Source organism: Geotrypetes seraphini, chromosome 1 (assembly GCF_902459505.1).
Source record: "Geotrypetes seraphini chromosome 1, aGeoSer1.1, whole genome shotgun sequence".
NCBI lineage: Eukaryota > Metazoa > Chordata > Amphibia > Gymnophiona > Dermophiidae > Geotrypetes > Geotrypetes seraphini.
Window position 1 is genome coordinate 105,576,985 of NC_047084.1, and position 17,631 is coordinate 105,594,615.

The window sequence follows — 17,631 nt, forward strand, 5'->3', positions numbered from 1 at the left end:
CCACTCTCGGTCGGAATCTCAACTGGAGGATGAATCTTCTTCTCGGACCTCCTCCTTTTCTCGTTTCATCTCTGACATGAGCAGAGCTTTGAACTTGGATCTTCAGGCTGACTCCCGCTTTACACAGGAATACCTGGCGGAAATGGGAGTTGACAATACGCCTCGCGAGGCGCTTCGCCTCCCGTTGCATCAGGTTCTCTGGCAGACGTTTCTCCGGAACATGGAGACACCATATCCTGTCATGGCTATTCCCTCCAAATTGAAGTCCCATTACCGGACTATCCCGGTTAAAGGGTTTGAAAGTGCTCAGCTTTCCCACCAATCCTTGGTGGTTGAGTCTTCCTTGAAGAAGTCTAACCCCTTGAAGGTTTATGCTGCCGTCCCTCTGGGCAGTGAGGGCCATACGATGGACAAATTTGGTCGCCGCCTTTATCAGAATTCGATGATGGTGAACTGTGTCCTTAACTACAATCTCATCTTCACGTCCTACCTTCGGTTCTGTATAAATGCCCTCCGCTCGTTCCGGGAGGTCGTGCCAGAGCCTCGACGTCAGGAGTTTCGTCTCCTCAAGGAGACCCTCTCCCAACTCCACCTGTATATGTTTCAGGCCTCTTACGACGCCTTTGAATTGTCCTTGAGAGTTACAGCCTTTGCGATCGCCATGCGTCGCCTCGCTTGGCTCCGGATTGTGGAAGTGGATATGAATCTACAGGATCGCCTTGCCAATCTCCCATGTGTGGGTCATGAGCTCTTGATTCCATCGAGGCGGCCACAAAGCGCCTCTTGGACCATGAGCGGTTCTTTGCGTCCCTGGTGAAACTTAAGCCTAAGGCCCCTCCAGCTCGTCCATATAAAATCCCTCTCTAGAGGTATCCACAAAAATCCACTCCTGCTCTCTCTAGGCCTCCTTCGAACCAGCCCCTGCAGCAGCAGCACCGTCTACCTAAGACTCAGCTGCCGGCCCCGGCGAAGACTGGGCCGTCCTTTTGACAATTCCAATCCGAGCCTTTGGGCTCCCTTCCTCCTGGAGCCTTCCCCCCTCCCCATCGGTGGTTGTCTCCATCATTTCTATACCCAGTGGGAGAGTCTTACCACCGACAGTTGGATCTTGTCTATCATCCGGGAGAGGTATCCCCTCCACTTCAGTCGCATACCCACAGACTTGCCTCCAGAAGAGTTTTTCCTTCTGCTCAGTCTCGGCTTCCCCTCCTCCTACAGGAAGCTCAGGCTCTTCTTCGCCTTCGGGCGGTCGAGGAGGTTCCCTGGAGCAGTGGAACTCCAGATTTTATTCCTAGCACTTTCTGGTACTCAAGAAGATGAGGGATCTGCATCCGATCCTGGACCTCCGTGCTCTGAACAAGTTTCTGGTCCGGGAACGATTCAGAATGCTCACCCTTCCCACGTATCCCCTTTTGGACGAGGGGGACTGGCTGTGCTCATTGGACCTCAAAGAGGCATACACACACATTCCGATAAACCCGGCCTCTCGCCAATATTTGAGATTCCGGATGGGGGATCTCCATCTCCAGTATCGTGTTCTTCCCTTCGGCCTGGCGGCCTCTCCGAGGGTTTTCATGAAATGTCTGGTTATGGTAGCTGTGGCCCTGCGCCTCCGCGGCCTGCAGGTGTTTCCCTACCTCAACGACTGGTTAATCAAAGCGTCCTCTCGCACCGAGGTCCTGCGAGCAATGAGACAGACCATCTTGCTCCTTCAGAGTCTCGGCTTCGAGGTGAACTTTACCAAGTCTCACCTCTGCCCGTCCCAGTCTCTCGAGTTCATCGGAGTGATGCTGGATATGGTTCGTCTCCGCTCCTTCTTGCCTCAGCCTCGTTGGGAAGCCCTGATCCATTTGTGCCGAAGGGTAACTCATCTGCACTTGGCGCCGGCTCGGCTCATGATGGTCCTCCTAGGTCACATGGCCTCCACGGTTCACGTGATTCCTTTTGCCAGACTTCACCTCTATGTTCCTCAATGGACTCTGGCGTCCCAATGGAACCAGGGTCGGGATTCTCTCTCGACGCATTGTCGTGACACTTTAGCCTCCATATGTTGAGGAAAGTAAGATCCTGCTTTTATCATTCTCATTTCACCATCCTCGTTCAATCCACCATACTCTCTAGACTAGACTACTGCAACTCCATCTATATAAGCCTAACTAAGAAAAACCTTCATAGACTTCAGCTAATTCAGAACGCCGCGGCCAAGCTTATTTTTGCAAAAGGCAAGTTCGATCATGTCTCCCCACTCCTCTCCAAGCTTCACTGGCTCCCAGTATACTCCAGAGTCCTCCATAAATGTGCCTGCATAGCCTTCAAGATTCTACATGGTGTCCTTCCTCCCGTTATCCCACTCTTTTGGAATTTGGAATTCCTCAAACCCACTCTCCAGTAGATCCTCCCAAAAACTGAAACTATCTTTCCCATCTATAAAAGGTATATCCCGCGCAGGAAAACGTGGAACATCCCTCCCCTTTAGAACCACAGAACTCTGGAACAACCTCTCATCCCCGCTCAGAAATTCTAGCTCCTTCCAATCCTTCCGCAAACACTTGAAAACTTAGCTCTTTTCAAAAATCTAATCACCCCCCGTTCTCTAGTACCCTGTCCCTATCTATCTTCTCAGTACCTCTCCTATATCCATCTTTGTAGTTCCTTTCCTCTCAACTTCTGTAAACCATGCCGAACTCTGCGCTTGCGGAGATGGTGCGGTATACAAACCTAAGGTTTAGTTTAGAAGTCTCTTCGTTGGTGGATGCTCTCTTCAAATCTGTCCAGAGGTTTTCTGTTTCATGCTCTTCCTCCGCAAAAGGTTTTCACGACGGACTCGTCGACCTATGCTTGGTGGCTCATCTGGACGGTCTGCGCACCCAGTGTCTTTGGTCCCATGCCGACCGCCTTTGTCACATCAATCTTCTGGAGCTTCGAGCGATTTTCCTCGCTCTGAAAGCCTTTTGTCACCTACTTCGCGACTGGGTGGTGCTAGTTCGCTTGGACAACCAGGTCGCCATGTATTATACCAACAAACGGGGGCATGGGGTCCAGGTCCCTGTGCTAGGAGGCGATGTGGCTCTGGGATTGGGCCATTCGCCGCGACATATTCATTCGAGCTGTCTACATTCAGAGCCAGCGGAACTGTTTGGCAGACAAGTTGAGTCGTCTTCTGCAGCCTCACAAGTGGTCCCTCCATTCTGTGACCCTGCGTCAGGTGTTTGCTCGTTGGAGGACTCCGAACGTCAATCTGTTCGTGTCCCCTCTCAATCACAAGTTGCCCTGCTTCTGCTCCAGGGTTTACACTCCTCTCAGGATTGAGGCAGATGCCTTCCTTCTGGATTGGACGAACAAGTTCGTGTATGCGTTCCCTCCATTCTCTCTGATTCTGAAGACTCTCGTCAAGCTCAAGTCTTCGCGTGCCACCATGATTCTGATAGCTCCTCGGTGGCCCCGACAACCTTGGTTCTCCCTTCTGTTGCAACTCAGTTCCAGGGAGCCTCTTCCTCTGCCCATTTTTCTTTCTCTGCTTACACAGTCAGGGTTCTCTGCTTCATCCCAACCTCAAGTCTCTGCATTTAATGGCTTGGTTCCTCGAGACTTAATGCCCTCGTTCCAGTTCTCCCAGCCTGTGCTGGATGTCCTGGAGGCGTCTCGGAAGTAGTCCACTCGCCAATGTTACCATCAGAAGTGGACCCGCTTTTCTTCCTGGTGTGCTACTCGGCACTGGAGCCACTATCCTGGATTATCTGTTGTACTTGTCTGGTGCTGGCCTCAAGTCCTTTTCAGTTAGAGTCCACCTTAGTGCCATTGCTGCTTTTCATCAGCCGATTGACGGGAAGCCTGTCTCTGTTCATTCTGTGGTTTCCCGCTTCATGAAAGGCCTTTTCCACGTTCATCCGCCAATCAAACCTCCTTCGGTGGTTTGGGATCTTAACGTAGTCCTTGCTCAATTGATGAAACCCCCGTTCGAGCTGCTAGTGCGGGCTCACTTAAAGTATCTTACTTGGAAAGTTGTGTTTCTTATTGCTCTCACTCCTGCCTGTCGGGTCAGTGAGCTTCAAACTGGGTAGCAGACTCACCTTTCACTGTCTTCCATCACGATAAGGTGGTTCTCCATACCCATCCTAAGTTTTTGCCTAAAATTGTTTCTGATTTTCACATCAACCAATGTATTGTTCTTCCTGTGTTTTTTCCGAAGCCCCATTCTCACCCTGGGGAAGTGGCTCTACATTCTCTTGATTATAAGCGTGCGCTGGCCTTCTACTTGAAGCGCACCGCTCCTCATCGTTCTGCTCTCCAGCTGTTCCTTTCTTTCGATCCTAATAGCTTGGGTCGCTCTGTCTCTTAAGTGGACCATTTCTAACTGGTTGACCGCTTGTATTTCTTTCTGTTAAGCTCAGGATGGTCTCTCCCTGCTGGATCGAGTCACAGGCCACCTCTCACTACTGTCTGGATGCTTTCTCCAGGCGCGACGGCCACTTTGGCCAGTCTGTTTTGCAAAATCTGTTCTAAATTGCCAACTCTCCCTCCATCCCATTCTGGTTAGCTTGGAGGTCTCCCACATGTTGAGAATGTGCTGCCTGCTTGTCCTGGGATAAAGCACAGTTACTTACCATAACAGGTGTTATCCAGGGACAGCAGGCAGATATTCTCGCAACCCACCCACCTCCCCATGGTTGGCTTCTCTGCTAGCTACCTGAACTGAGGCCACGCTGAGGAGATGCATGCCCTAGGTCGGGCGGGAGGGGCATGCGCGAGCCAATCGTAAGCTTGAAGGTCTTCAAGCAAGTCTGCTTGTGAAAACGTCCGCTAGGGGGCTCCGTCGGTGACGTCACCCACATGTTGAGAATATTTGCCTGCTGTCCCTGGATAACACCTGTTACGTTAAGTAATTGTGCTGTCCCTTCACTCCCTTTGTCCTCTCCTACCCACACTGGTGCTGTGGTGTAAACAAAATAAAGAAAGACTTCCTCTCTTAAATCCTAGCTCATGTTCAGTCTCACACCACCTCTGGCAGGATACACATTTCAAATCTGACATTGTAATCACAAAAGAGAAAATAAAATTATTTTTTCTACCTTTTGTTGTCTTGTTGTTCAAATCATTTTGGTCCCAGGCTCTGGTTGTCTTCTGATAACTCGCTTACCAGGGTCTCCTGCCCATTTGTCATTTTCTTCTTTCTCTGTGCTAACCATCCATCTTCCATCTCTGTCCTCCCCTTCCCTCCTCCAGAAGTCTGGCATCTTTCATTTTTTTTTCGTCTCCATCCGCAGATCCACCTTTTCTGAACTACCCTTTCATCTCTCCCTCCTTCCCCATCACCCCAGGGTCCACCATCTCTCCTTTTCTCTTCCCAACTACCCTTCTATCCAGTATTTCTATCACCCCTCCACACCATCCCTTGTGTCCAACATCTCTCCCTTTCTGTTCCTTCCCTCCCTAAATCCCATTGTCCACCATCTCTCTCCCTCTCCTGTTTTTAGATCCATTATTTCTTCCTCCCCAAAGTCCAGCATATGCACGTCTCTTTGAACCCCCCTTCCCTTCCTCCCTCCATGTACTTCTACACCAGGGCCCCTTCCCCTGAAGGCCTGTCCCCCAAAGGCCTGCATATTCCTCACTTACCTCCCACACATCCATTTACCTAATGCCAGCAGTGGAGCATCCTGCAGAGGATCACCGGTACTTTAGCCATCCTTGCAGGTTGGTTGCCATAGGCCTCAGGTGCCGTCATCCCTCTGCCACAGTCCCGCACCTACTCTGAGATCGGAGGCAAGATTGCGGCACAGGGAAGACAGCTCCTGAGGCCTATGGCAACCTGCAAGGATTGCTAAAGTACAAGCAATCCTCTCTGCTGGCTGCTTCCTGCTGGAATTAGGTAAATGGATGCGCGGGATGCCAGGGGGGAAGCTGGACACCGCAGCACTTCCCGACTGACCCTCCCCCTTCGCCCTCTAAAGCAGGAGCGGCAGCGGCCAGCCAGCAAGAGGCAGCATTGCCGATCCTGCTTTAGGGGTTGAGGGTGGAAGGTCAGTCACCAAATCAGGAGGCTGATTAGTTTTGTTTGAATCAATTTGAACCGATTGACCCGAAGTGAATCGATTTGAACCGGGCGGGTTGTGGGATGGGTTGGGATTTGGTTGTTTTGGGGTTGGAGCTTTTTGAGATGATTGTTGTTGGGTATTGTTTGTAGGGGATGTAGCGGGGTGGGGTGGGGTTGAGGAGCAGTTTTCAATAAAAATTGTTGCATCAAAGTTAAATGTTGTATTGGATTTCCTGTATGAACTTATTCCAGGGATTATATCAAATGTGATCATTATCACTTATCAAAATGGCCCTTGCACCATTACCTCATGCACCAATTCATGAGAATAACGAGAACAAAGGTGTGAAAAAGTACAAATTGCATACAACACAAATTTAAATCCAACTATACTGGACAGGCAACTAATTAACAATAGGCAGTACGTGATTACATATACTATTGCTCGATTCTCTACACCCATGTATCACATAGGCTAGTATAACTTAGTTTTTAAATTCCTGTATACCATCCAATATGGAGTCACAATGCATTATTCCACCAGGTGTTACCAGAAGTTACAAGTGATTCAAGTAGATGAAGATTCCGATGACGGTGAATCAAAAAAGGGTTTGGGCATTCTTCGCTTGATCAAAAAAAATGCATATGATAGGCATGTGAAATTTGATTATCCCACCAAGCTTCAATATGAATTGAATCTGTTTTTTATATAGCGTGAAACAAATAGATGTAAAAGCTTTCCATTGCTGTTGTACCCGAGATGATTAATCCTAAAAGCAGAGGACTGGTTTTTGTTGGTAGAGTAAATACTGACCTGATCAAATAGATTGCAAAATCCATTGTTTGAAGTTGAGTATTCTGAAAATCGCTACTTGACATCTAATGGCCTCTTCACAAGTCCCCAAGTGATTGGCCTCTCCACACAGAAATTTGTGAGTGTTCAGTAAGCACCAATGTTGTAGGGATCCATGATTCCAGAAATCCTATACGATCTTTATCTAAAATCGTTTCTGGTAATCCCACCAGTCGCAGACTATTTCTGTGTGATCAATTCTCCAAATCCTTGATCTGTTCCAGCTCTAGAATCTTCTTTTGTAATGTTTCCTGAGTTTGCAGTAGTGTTGTCAAACGATCCTCCAGGGCAATGGTACGTTGTAGGCCCGCATCCAGTTCTAAAAAACTATCTAGTCATGAGCTCCTCGTTCTGTCATAAATTCGTTGTAACTTTTTGTCCAGAGTGGCTTCAACTGCTGCAGTATATTCAGCTGTGATTTTTGGTAGTCCAGGCTAAACTAATGGAGGGACTCAGTGGAGCTAACTATTCCACCATTTTGGTATCTGCTGGCCGCAGCTTTTCCTTTTCTTTATTAAGCAATTTAGACACTGTTAAATAGCACTCCTTCTCTCGATGAAAGCACTGCTTATGTTATTATAGATCAAGTTTATTTATAGCACAAGTATCTGGTCGGTTTACAATAATAGAAATTAAAAAGATATTTAAAATATTTAGAATTGCTTAAAAGAAAATAATAAATTGAAATAATAAAAAAGAAAAAGGGAGGATTGAGGCCAAGACAAGTACATAATTGAGACGGGTAGGTGCCGAGAGGGGAAAGGGGGAGAGGAAGATTTTTAATTGCATTATGAAAATAAAAGGAAGGAAAAAGGGGAGGGATAAAACAAGAGGGGAAGGGGAATGTCGTTTCTTGAAAGCATTTCTCAGTTTTTATTTTCCCTTTTTTGGGGTTCTCAATTGGAATTTAGATAGGCGTCTTTGAATAGAAACATTTTAAGGTGTGTTTTAAACTTGTTTAGAGAATTTTCAGAGTGAAGGCATGACAGCAGAAAATATAGTGTTTCTAGTATAGTATAAGTCCTTGATTGAGGGGACTGTCAGTAAGGTTCTAATAGTCTAGATTAGTGGAGAAAATCCAGGCCAAATAGGGTTGTATAGAGCTCAGTTCAACCATTGCTGCTCTGTAGCATGGCAATACATGACCTCTACCTCAGATAAGACAAGTGCCAAGAGTCTTTCAGCATAACTATCCAGGAATTTTCCTTATCTTATATACTCCCCAACTTAGTCCTAGAACCCATTCAGTCTTGGATCCTAAAGTCACAAATATTTGAAGGCCTGTGAAATGGATGACTTAAGCTGGTATCTAAACCCAGGTTCCCTGTATGGTACTGCAATTTAAGTTTTACTGGATGTTGGACATCATTCTCAGATTTCTATTTGACCTTGAAACTTTCTGATAGTGATTAAATTTACTGCAAATTAGATTTTGGAATCTAAAAATCCACTTTACATTAATAATCCTTGTGACATCCTTCAAGTCATTTTATCTCCCATTTTCTTCGGGTACTCCAGTTTTCTCAAATGCTTACAATTTAATGTACTTGAAATAGTGCAAGCCACCTTGAACTTACAATTTCTGCTACATCCTAGAAAATGAAGTGAAATCCCTTAACTTGCTAATTTCTGTTTGAATAAACCGCACTGAATTCAGGCAGGTATTTTATTTTTTTACAACACGTCATGAACTTGCACCATTCACTCTGGTCCTTCTTGTATAGTGCCTAGTTGTGGAACCTCAAACTGGAGAAAACTCTAGGTCAAACACATGCTACTGAGTAGTGTAGCTTGGACAGAACAGATAGGAAAGATCTTGGATTTTTGATTCACCAGCATGAATTTTTAATGATCTGAGAACTCAAGCATTTTATACCTGTATTGTGGACTTTTTTTTACAGTAGCTCCCCAATAATACTTTTTAATATATTTGTTTTAGAATGGAGACGTATGCATCTCAATTCTTCACCCACCAGTTGATGATCCACAAAGTGGAGAGCTACCGTCAGAAAGGTGGAATCCCACACAGAATGTCAGGTAATGGTCTGAGCAAAGTGTAAACACATGTGGTTGAAAATCAGTTTGATGCTTTAAGGATGATCCACTGAGTTCTTGGGCCTAATACTCTGAACCAGGTAGTCCTCTTTTGCTTCCTTTTTTAAAAGACTGAAAACACACCTTTTTAATATAACCTTCAATCCATAACCCCACTGCTCACCACCCTAGTCAAACTATATCCCCCACCCTGGCATCCTGTTTGTCTTGTCTATTTAGACCAGTGGTTCTTAACCTGGGTTCGACCGAACCCCAGGGGTTCGGTGAGTCAGTCTCGCGGGTTCGGCGGAGGTCAAAACACAGCTCCGACTCATATAGCGCTTCGGTCACGTTCAATCATCTATCAGTTATTCAGTGATTTTGATCAATACTGATCGTGTACTCGGTTTCTTGATCTATCAATCTATAACTAACACCTTGTACATCAATCAATTCCTGATCAAAATTTGTGATTTAACTGATAGATGATTGAACGTGACCGAAGCGCTTATGATTCGTGATACGCCCTGCTTGTCCATAATTGGCTGCAGGTGATCACGCAACATCGCTTGGCCTATCTGTGCTGCAGGGGATTTGATGCGCACAGTAGTCAAATTGTAACTGTTGTGATGGTACGTCGTGTGATACCTATCTTAATATTTTAATCCTTTACTAACTATGTCGAGCAAAATACGAAAGTGGTCGGAACGTGATGGGAGTCGGCGTCCTAATTGCATTATTATTCGAAATGTAGGAGAACTTTTTTGTTTTCAAAATTGATATTATTTTTTCCCTCACTGTATACCTATGTTTTGAATTTGTAAAAATCATATTTTATTTTTTCCAATAAAGAAGGGTTCGGTGAACACGCATTTGAAACTGGTGGGGTTCTGTTCCTCCAACAAGGTTAAGAACCACTGATTTAGACTGTAAACTCTTTCAAGCAGGGACTCATTTGTGATTCTGTACAGCACTATGTACGTCTTAGCAGCACTCTAGAAATAATTAGTATGAGGCTAAATCCTTACCACATCTTGTCCAATATTTGGATTCAAAGACCACTTTCATTGTAGTTTTAACTTGTGCATTGGAGGCAGTCGTAGTGGGGAGTGTGTTGTGCAGTGGTTAGAACTACATCCTCAAGACACTGAGGTTGTGGGTTCAAATCCCCCATTGCCCCAGTTATATTAGATAAAAAGTGTGAGCTTACCAAGAAGATAGGGAAAATGCTTGAGTACCTGAATGTAAACCACTTAGGCTATAAGTGGTGTATAAATACTAAATAAATTTTAAAACAACTTTACTGTGCTGCTTTACATATTATTAAAAAAAAGAAGCTTTGATCCATTTAGTTTCAGGTTAAATATATCCTAAGCAATTCTTAAATATTTCATTTGCAGCTGCAGTCATGCAGTTATTTAAAAATGAGTGTAGAAGGGCTACATAGGAACTAAGATCCAGCAATGAGATGTTGTAAAGAGTGGCACATTATCAAAAGTAGAAACGCATGAAGTGGAGTCTAATGGTATTTCAATCATGGTAGTCAAAAGTACTTAAGTCCAATAAAAGTCTCTATTTTGAAGTTTTTGTGCTTCAAGTAAAACCTTTATTAGGATGACCCTTTTAAGATACGAAACGTATGACTCGAGTCATAGTAATACCTAGGTATTTTAATTTAACTGTGGACCATTGAAAGTCCTGTACACCGACTTCTGATTGTAGGTGAATTTATTCAATGGCGTCAATTCTGTCTTGGCTGTATTAAGCTTATAACCCAATATCTTAGAGGTATGCTCTGCAAGCGTACTTACGCTCCAATACTACAGTGAACAAAACCCCAGATCTCATGGCCATAAGCGACTTAATATCTTTCAAGAAAAAAAGAGGCATCTCAGCGGTATAAGGCTCTTAGATTGAAAAGGGTCCTGAGGCTACATGTGGTACAGACATGATGGAATGAAGAGCTGCAACTTGATGTCTCTGATACTGCATGGAAAACAGTGTGGTCTCGTACCTCTAAAATATGTAAATCAGCATCATTTCAACAGACTTCATTCTTGCACAGCGCTTATTGGACTGCTCTGCACAAAAAGGGATGCAGAGCAGAGACTGCGAATTACCGACCAGTGAGTCTCACATCAATTGTGTGTAAACTCATGGAAACTCTACTTAAAGGTAAATTAGACACGATTTTGGATGAGGGAGACCTAAGGGATCCCCGTCAACATGGATTCACTAGGGGTAGGTCATGCCAATCCAATCTTATCAGCTTCTTTGATTGGGTGACGGGAAAGCTAGATCAAGGAGAGTCTCTGGACATAGTATACTTGGATTTCAGCAAAGCGTTTGACAGTGTCCCACACCGCAGACTATTAAACAAGATGAAATCGATGGGTTTAGGCGAGAAGCTAACTGCATGGGTCAGTGATTGGCTGAGTGGAATACTTCAGAGGGTGATGGTCAACGGCACCCTCTCTGAGACATCGGAGGTGACTAGCGGAGTACCGCAGGGCTCAGTCCTGGGACCATCCCTTTTCAACATATTCATAAGAGACTTGACCCGAGGGCTTCAGGGTAAAGTGAAACTGTTCGCCGACGATGGCAAACTGTGTAATATAGTAAGTGAAAACAATCTTGAGGATAGTATGACGCAGGATCTGATCATGTTGGAAAACTGGTCTTCGACATGGCAGCTGGGCTTCAACGCTAAGAAATGTAATGTCATGCATCTCGGCTGCGGAAATCCATGCAAAACTTACACCTTGAATGGAGAAACACTAGCTAGGACTTCAGAAGAACGGGACTTGGGAGTAATCGTCAGTGCAGACATGAAGGCTGCCAAACAAGTGGAGCAGGCCTCATCCAAGGCAAGGCAAATGTTGGGATGCATCAATAGAGGCTTCATCAGCCGCAAACCTGAAGTCATAATGCCGCTCTACAGAACCATGGTGAGACCTCACCTGGAATACTGTGTGCAATTTTGGAGACCGCACTACAAAAAAGATGTGCTTCAAGCTGAATCGGTCCAGCGAATGGCCACTAGAATGGTCTCCGGACTCAAGAGTCTCCCATACGAGGAAAGACTGGACAAACTGCAGCTCTACTCTCTTGAGGAACGTAGAGAAAGGGAGACATGATTGAGACATTTAAGTACATCACAGGTCGTGTCGAGGCGGAAAGCGATATATTCTTCCCCAGGGGACCCTCGGTCACAAGGGGGCACCCGCTCAAACTCAGAGGAGGGAAATTTAATGGTGACACCAGGAAGTATTTCTTCACAGAAAGGGTAGTAGATCACTGGAACAAACTTCCGGTGCAGGTGGTCAAGGCCACCAGTGTGCTCGACTTTAAAAATAAATGGGACATCCACGTGGGATCCCTACAGGGGTCGAGCTAAGGAACTGGGTCATTAGCACTCAGACTTGATGGGGTGGGTCAGAAGAGTGGGCAGACTTGATGGGCTGTAGCCCTTTTTTGCCGTCATGTTTCTATGTTTCTATGAGTCGTTTGGCGAAGCTAGCTCCGAAAGAGAATGGCAGTTGTTGGTCCTGTAAACACTCAACAGGCACGTTGTGGCACATGATTTTTGATTGTCCTCTAATCCAGGATTATTGGAATTGAATTTAGACAGACATTTGTGCCCTACTACAGATAGACAATCCTCTTGTCGTGTGCGGTCCTCATTATTGGAGGTGTTGAAACTCAAATCTCCCTCACTGAAGAAAACAATAACCTATTACATATACTGATCCTCATTGCAATTAAAATCATACTCTCCAATTGGAAAAACTTGGAATATGGTCTGTTTAGTAGCCAAATACGAACGCATGCAGAGAAGTTGGGGTCGATTTAAGAAATTTGAAAAGCTCTGGGCTCCTCTTTTAGACTACTCCGCTACACCTCATCAATCTTAGGATTGATTCCTTGGTTCTTAAAAAATGGGTTGACTGAAATTTTTCAACATCAAATTTTTTTTTTATACCGCTGTGTTGTCCCTGTACTGAATACTATTTTCTCATTGAGTCCTTCCTCTAGTGTATGACATCCAGATAATGCCTTTTATTTTCACTACTTATATCATACATAATGTCTTTTGGCTCATCTCATTTGATTTGATCATTATTTCATATTTTCTTCTTTTTGGTAATGTATTGAATGTTGTGCATGTGTAATCGCTGGTGTGCACCATAAGTTTTGTTCTCTATGTTCTGGTTTTAATAAAACATTTTTGAACTAAAAAAGTCATACTAAGTCATATCCTAAAGGGTCATTCTAATAAAGGTTTTACTTGAAGCACAAAAATCTTCAAAATTGAGTCCTTTTTATTGACTTAAGTACACCTGACTACCATAATTGAAATACCCTTAGACTCCATGTGTTTCTACTTGTAGTTTTCTTGTATTTTGTTTGTTGGTGTTTGTTCCTATGGTTTTCAAGCATTATCAAAAGCACAGGAAGGGGGAGTGGTCAAGATGGCAGTATGGTATGAGAAGCCGCGAGGAAGGTCTGGTGTTTTGCAGCGTTTCCTCTTACCTCTTTTCCACTTATGCCACATTCAAAGAGAAAAGTGGTGATTAGGTCCATACCCTCGCTGGCCCTTTCATCTTCTCCCGTCCAGCAAACTGTCGATCGTTTCTTTGCAGCGCTGCCTTCCGCAGTATCCAGAGAGGTCGACCTGGCTTTGGAGAGCCTTCTCTCCTGGGGCTAGAAACATCTCTTTCTCCTCCAGCACCCATAATTCCTCCGTGTCTAGCTACTGCTGGGGCTCTGGAGCAGGAGACATACGATCCCTGAAGTGGAGGTACATGGTCTTCCATCGAGGGCCCAGCATCTGTAGCAGAGGAGCTGAAGATTCAGAACAAGTGACTGGGAACTCTGCCTACTCAGAGGCTTCTTCAGGTTACTGCTTCAGTGTTTGGAGAGTACAGTAATGGTCATCAGAGGAGATAACAAATATAACTGTTAAACTTGATAACCTAACTAAAACGGTTGACTCTGTAAAAATGGATCTTACTGACCGAGTCGAGCAAACTCAGGAAGATATTCAACATTTACAACAATTCAAGGTAGCAATGATAAAAAATAATCCTTAAAATACATAGAAAATTGGAACAAATGGAGAATTTCAACCAACGATTAAATCTTAGATTTTGGAATTTTTCATTGACCCCTGGAACATTGCCTATAGATCTTTCCAAACAATATCTAATTGAGAATTTAATTTTAACAATTTTTATTGATGACTCTAATTGAGAATTTAAAGATTTACTCTAACAATATTCCCCAAGTAAATAAGATCTACCTGCCAAATAAAAATCCTGAAAAAATAAATGGAAAAGAGATATACAGATTGATTTTGAAAATGTTTCTGATCTTTTGGAACAAACTATAATTGAAGCTACTGAGAGATCAACGCTCTTAGTATCCTTTGTATTTGAGCAGGACTTGAATATGGTTTTAAGATTATATCTTAAAAATTCTCAAAGGATTTGGGGGAGCCAAAGAATTTGGGTTTATCCGGATGTTTCAAGATCTACACGAGAACAAAGAAAAATGTTTTTCGTTAATACTAGAGACTATTTGGGTGCTACCTTTCTTCTAGCATACCCTTGTAAATGCTTGGTCCGCATTTGGAGAACTAAGTATACTTTTTTTTCTCTCCAGACCATTTGAAGGAGTTTCTAGAAGTTAAGATCATCATCATAGAATAACTTTGGGAACTAGAATGTGAAGAAGATTGTTCACACTATTGCTTTTCCTTTGGAAAGCTACCTTAATTGTCTCCAACGTTAGGTTTTGTGTACTCCATAAATAAGGTCTATTGTACTTTATTAGTTTCCTTAAAATTATTTGTGTATCTGTTTCATGTAACAAGATTTTCTCTTGTGACTTGTATTTGAAACTTGATAGATAAATAAAAAAAAGCACAGGAAAGGACAAATATGGTCAGCCTTGCCCAGGGTGGATTTGATTGAAATCAAATATGATTTAAATCAGTATTTAGAAAGAATCATTTCTATAGCGCTACTAGGCGTACATAGCACTATACACAGATACAGGTACTATCTCACTTTAGTGGGCTCACAATCTAGGTTCTTACCTCCTATAAGAGCCATACAGCAAGGAATCTCTTCCTGGCTTCTGAAAAATTATAAGTGAAATATGCCAGGAAAATGGCAGTTGTGGAAGGCCTTTTAGTCCATTGAAAACTTTCAGTAAAATGAGCCAACATTTATAGAACCTGTATTGGGGCCTGAGGTCTTTAATGGTCTCTTTCACTTCCTTTAAAGTAATCTGAGTAGAAAGCCCCTCTGCATCTGATAAGGATGGGTAAGTCCACTGTATCTAAAAAGGTAATGTCTGGAGCTATATCAGGTGTGTACAACTTGAGTATAGTATTGCAAGAACACATATTGTATGGATTGTGTTGTAGAACATAATTCTCAGTCTCATCTCAGATTGCAAGGATATAGGAACATGATGGCAGATAAAGGCCAAATGGCCCATGCAGTAACCATTATCTCTTCCTTTCTTTAAGAGATCCCACGTGCTTATCCCAGGCTTGCTTGAATTCGGACATGGTCTCTGCTTTCACCACTCTTCCGGGAGACGTTCATGCATCTACCACCCTTCTGTAAAAAAGTATTTCCTTTGATCCTGAGCCTATCACCTCTTTACTTCATCCTATACCCTCTCATGCCAGAGTTTCTTTCAAATGAAAGACTTGACTCATGTGCATTTACATCACATAGGTATTTAAACGTCTCACATTTCCCCTCTTCGCCTTTCCTCCAGAGTATACAGATTGAGATCTTTTAGTCTGTCCTCGTATGCCTTATGAAGACCACGTACCATTTTAGTAGCCTTCCTCTGGACTGACTCCATCCTTTTTTATATCTTTTTGAAGGTTCTGCCTCCAGAATTGTACATAATATTCTAAATGAGGTCTCGCCAAAGTCTTACACAAGGGCATTAATACCTCCTTTTTCCTACTGGCCATACCTCTCCCTATGCACCCTAGCATCATAAGAACATAAGAAATGCCTCTACTGGGTCAGACCTGAGGTCCATCGTGCCCAGCAGTCCGCTCACGCGGCGGCCCAACAGGTCCAGGACCTGTGCAGTAATCCTCTATCTATACCCCTCTATTCCCTTTTCCAGCAGAAAGTTGTCCAATTCCCTCTTGAACCCCAGTACCGTACTCTGCCCTATCACGCCCTCTGGAAGCGCATTCCAGGTGTCCACCACATGCTGGGTAAAGAAGAACTTCCTAGCATTCGTTCTGAATCTGTCCCCTTTCAACTTTTCTGAATGCCCTCTTGTTCTTTTATTTTTTGAAAGTGTGAAGAATCTGTCCCTCTCTACTCTCTCTATGCCCTTCATGATCTTGTAAGTCTCTATCATATCCCCTCTAAGTCTTCTCTTCTCCAGGGAAAAAAGTCCCAGTTTTTCCAATCTCTCAGCATATGAAAGGTTTTCCATCCCTTTTATCAGACGTGTCGCTCTCCTCTGAACCCTCTCGAGTATCGCCATATCCTTCTTAAGGTACGGCGACCAATATTGGACGCAGTACTCCAGATGCGGACTCACCATCGCTCGATACAATGGCAAGATAACTTCTTTCGTTCTGGTTGTAATACCCTTTTTGATGATGCCTAGCATTCTATTTGCCTTCTTAGCAGCCGCTGCGCACTGTGCCGACGGCTTCATTGTCAAGTCCACCATCACCCCCAGGTCCCTTTCTTGGGTACTCTCATCCATCGTATAGTTGTACCTCGGGTTTCTGTTTCCCACATGTAATACTTTACATTTCTCAACATTGAACTTTATCTGCCATCTCGTTGCCCATTCCCCTAGTTTGTTCAAGTCCCTTTGCAGTTTTTCACAGTCTTCTTTAGTCCGAGCTCTACTAAATAGTTTAGTGTCATCTGCAAATTTTATTATCTCACACTTCATCCCGGTTTCCAGATCATTTATGAATACATTAAATAGCAGCGGCCCTAGTACTGAGCCCTGCGGGACCCCACTCGTGACCTTCCTCCAGTCCGAGTAGTGGCCCTTCACTCCCACCCTCTGTCTCCTACCCGCCAACCAGCTTCTGATCCATCTATGTACATCTCCTTCCACCCCATGGTTCTTCAGTTTCCGGAGTAGGCGTTCATAGGGCACCTTGTCAAAGGCTTTTTGGAAATCAAGATATATGATGTCTATGGGGTCTCCATTGTCCATCCGTTTGTTAATTCCTTCGAAGAAGTGCAATAAGTTAGTTAGGTAAGATCTTCCCTTGCAGAAACCGTGTTGGCTGGTTATCAGAAGTTTGTTTCTTTCAAAATGTTCATCAATTTTTTCTTTTATCAATGTTTCTGCCATTTTCCCCGGTACCGAGGTCAGACTCACCGGTCTGTAATTTCCTGGGTCACCTTTTGATCCCTTTTTGATCCTTCTAGCTTTCGCTATCACCTTTTCAACCTGTTTGGCCACCTTAAGTTCATCGCATTCAATCACACCCAAGTCCCGCTCTTTTGTCATGCTATGATTTTGAGATGTTTTTGCAATTTGGAGGCTAAAAGCCAACTGGCTGTAGTTCCAAACTCAAATTTGGATTGTTGCATCTTTTTGTAAATGTTTTGCTATCTCCTCTACTCGGAGTTCTGCAGCTTTAATCTCATTTTATGAAGTTGTTCTGTCAATGCAGAGGTATGACCCTGAG

At 44.0% G+C, this 17,631-nt stretch overlaps 1 protein-coding gene across 1 annotated transcript in view; it reads left to right on the top strand.

The window, feature by feature from the left end:
* The window catches only part of UBE2R2 (ubiquitin conjugating enzyme E2 R2), a 58,954-nt gene that overhangs the window by 33,524 nt on the left and 7,799 nt on the right, over window positions 1–17,631 (top strand). Inside the window, exon 4 of the mRNA XM_033935335.1 lies at window positions 8,827–8,924. Coding sequence (XP_033791226.1) covers window positions 8,827–8,924 — 98 coding nt within the window. The remainder of the gene's footprint in view (window positions 1–8,826; window positions 8,925–17,631) is intronic.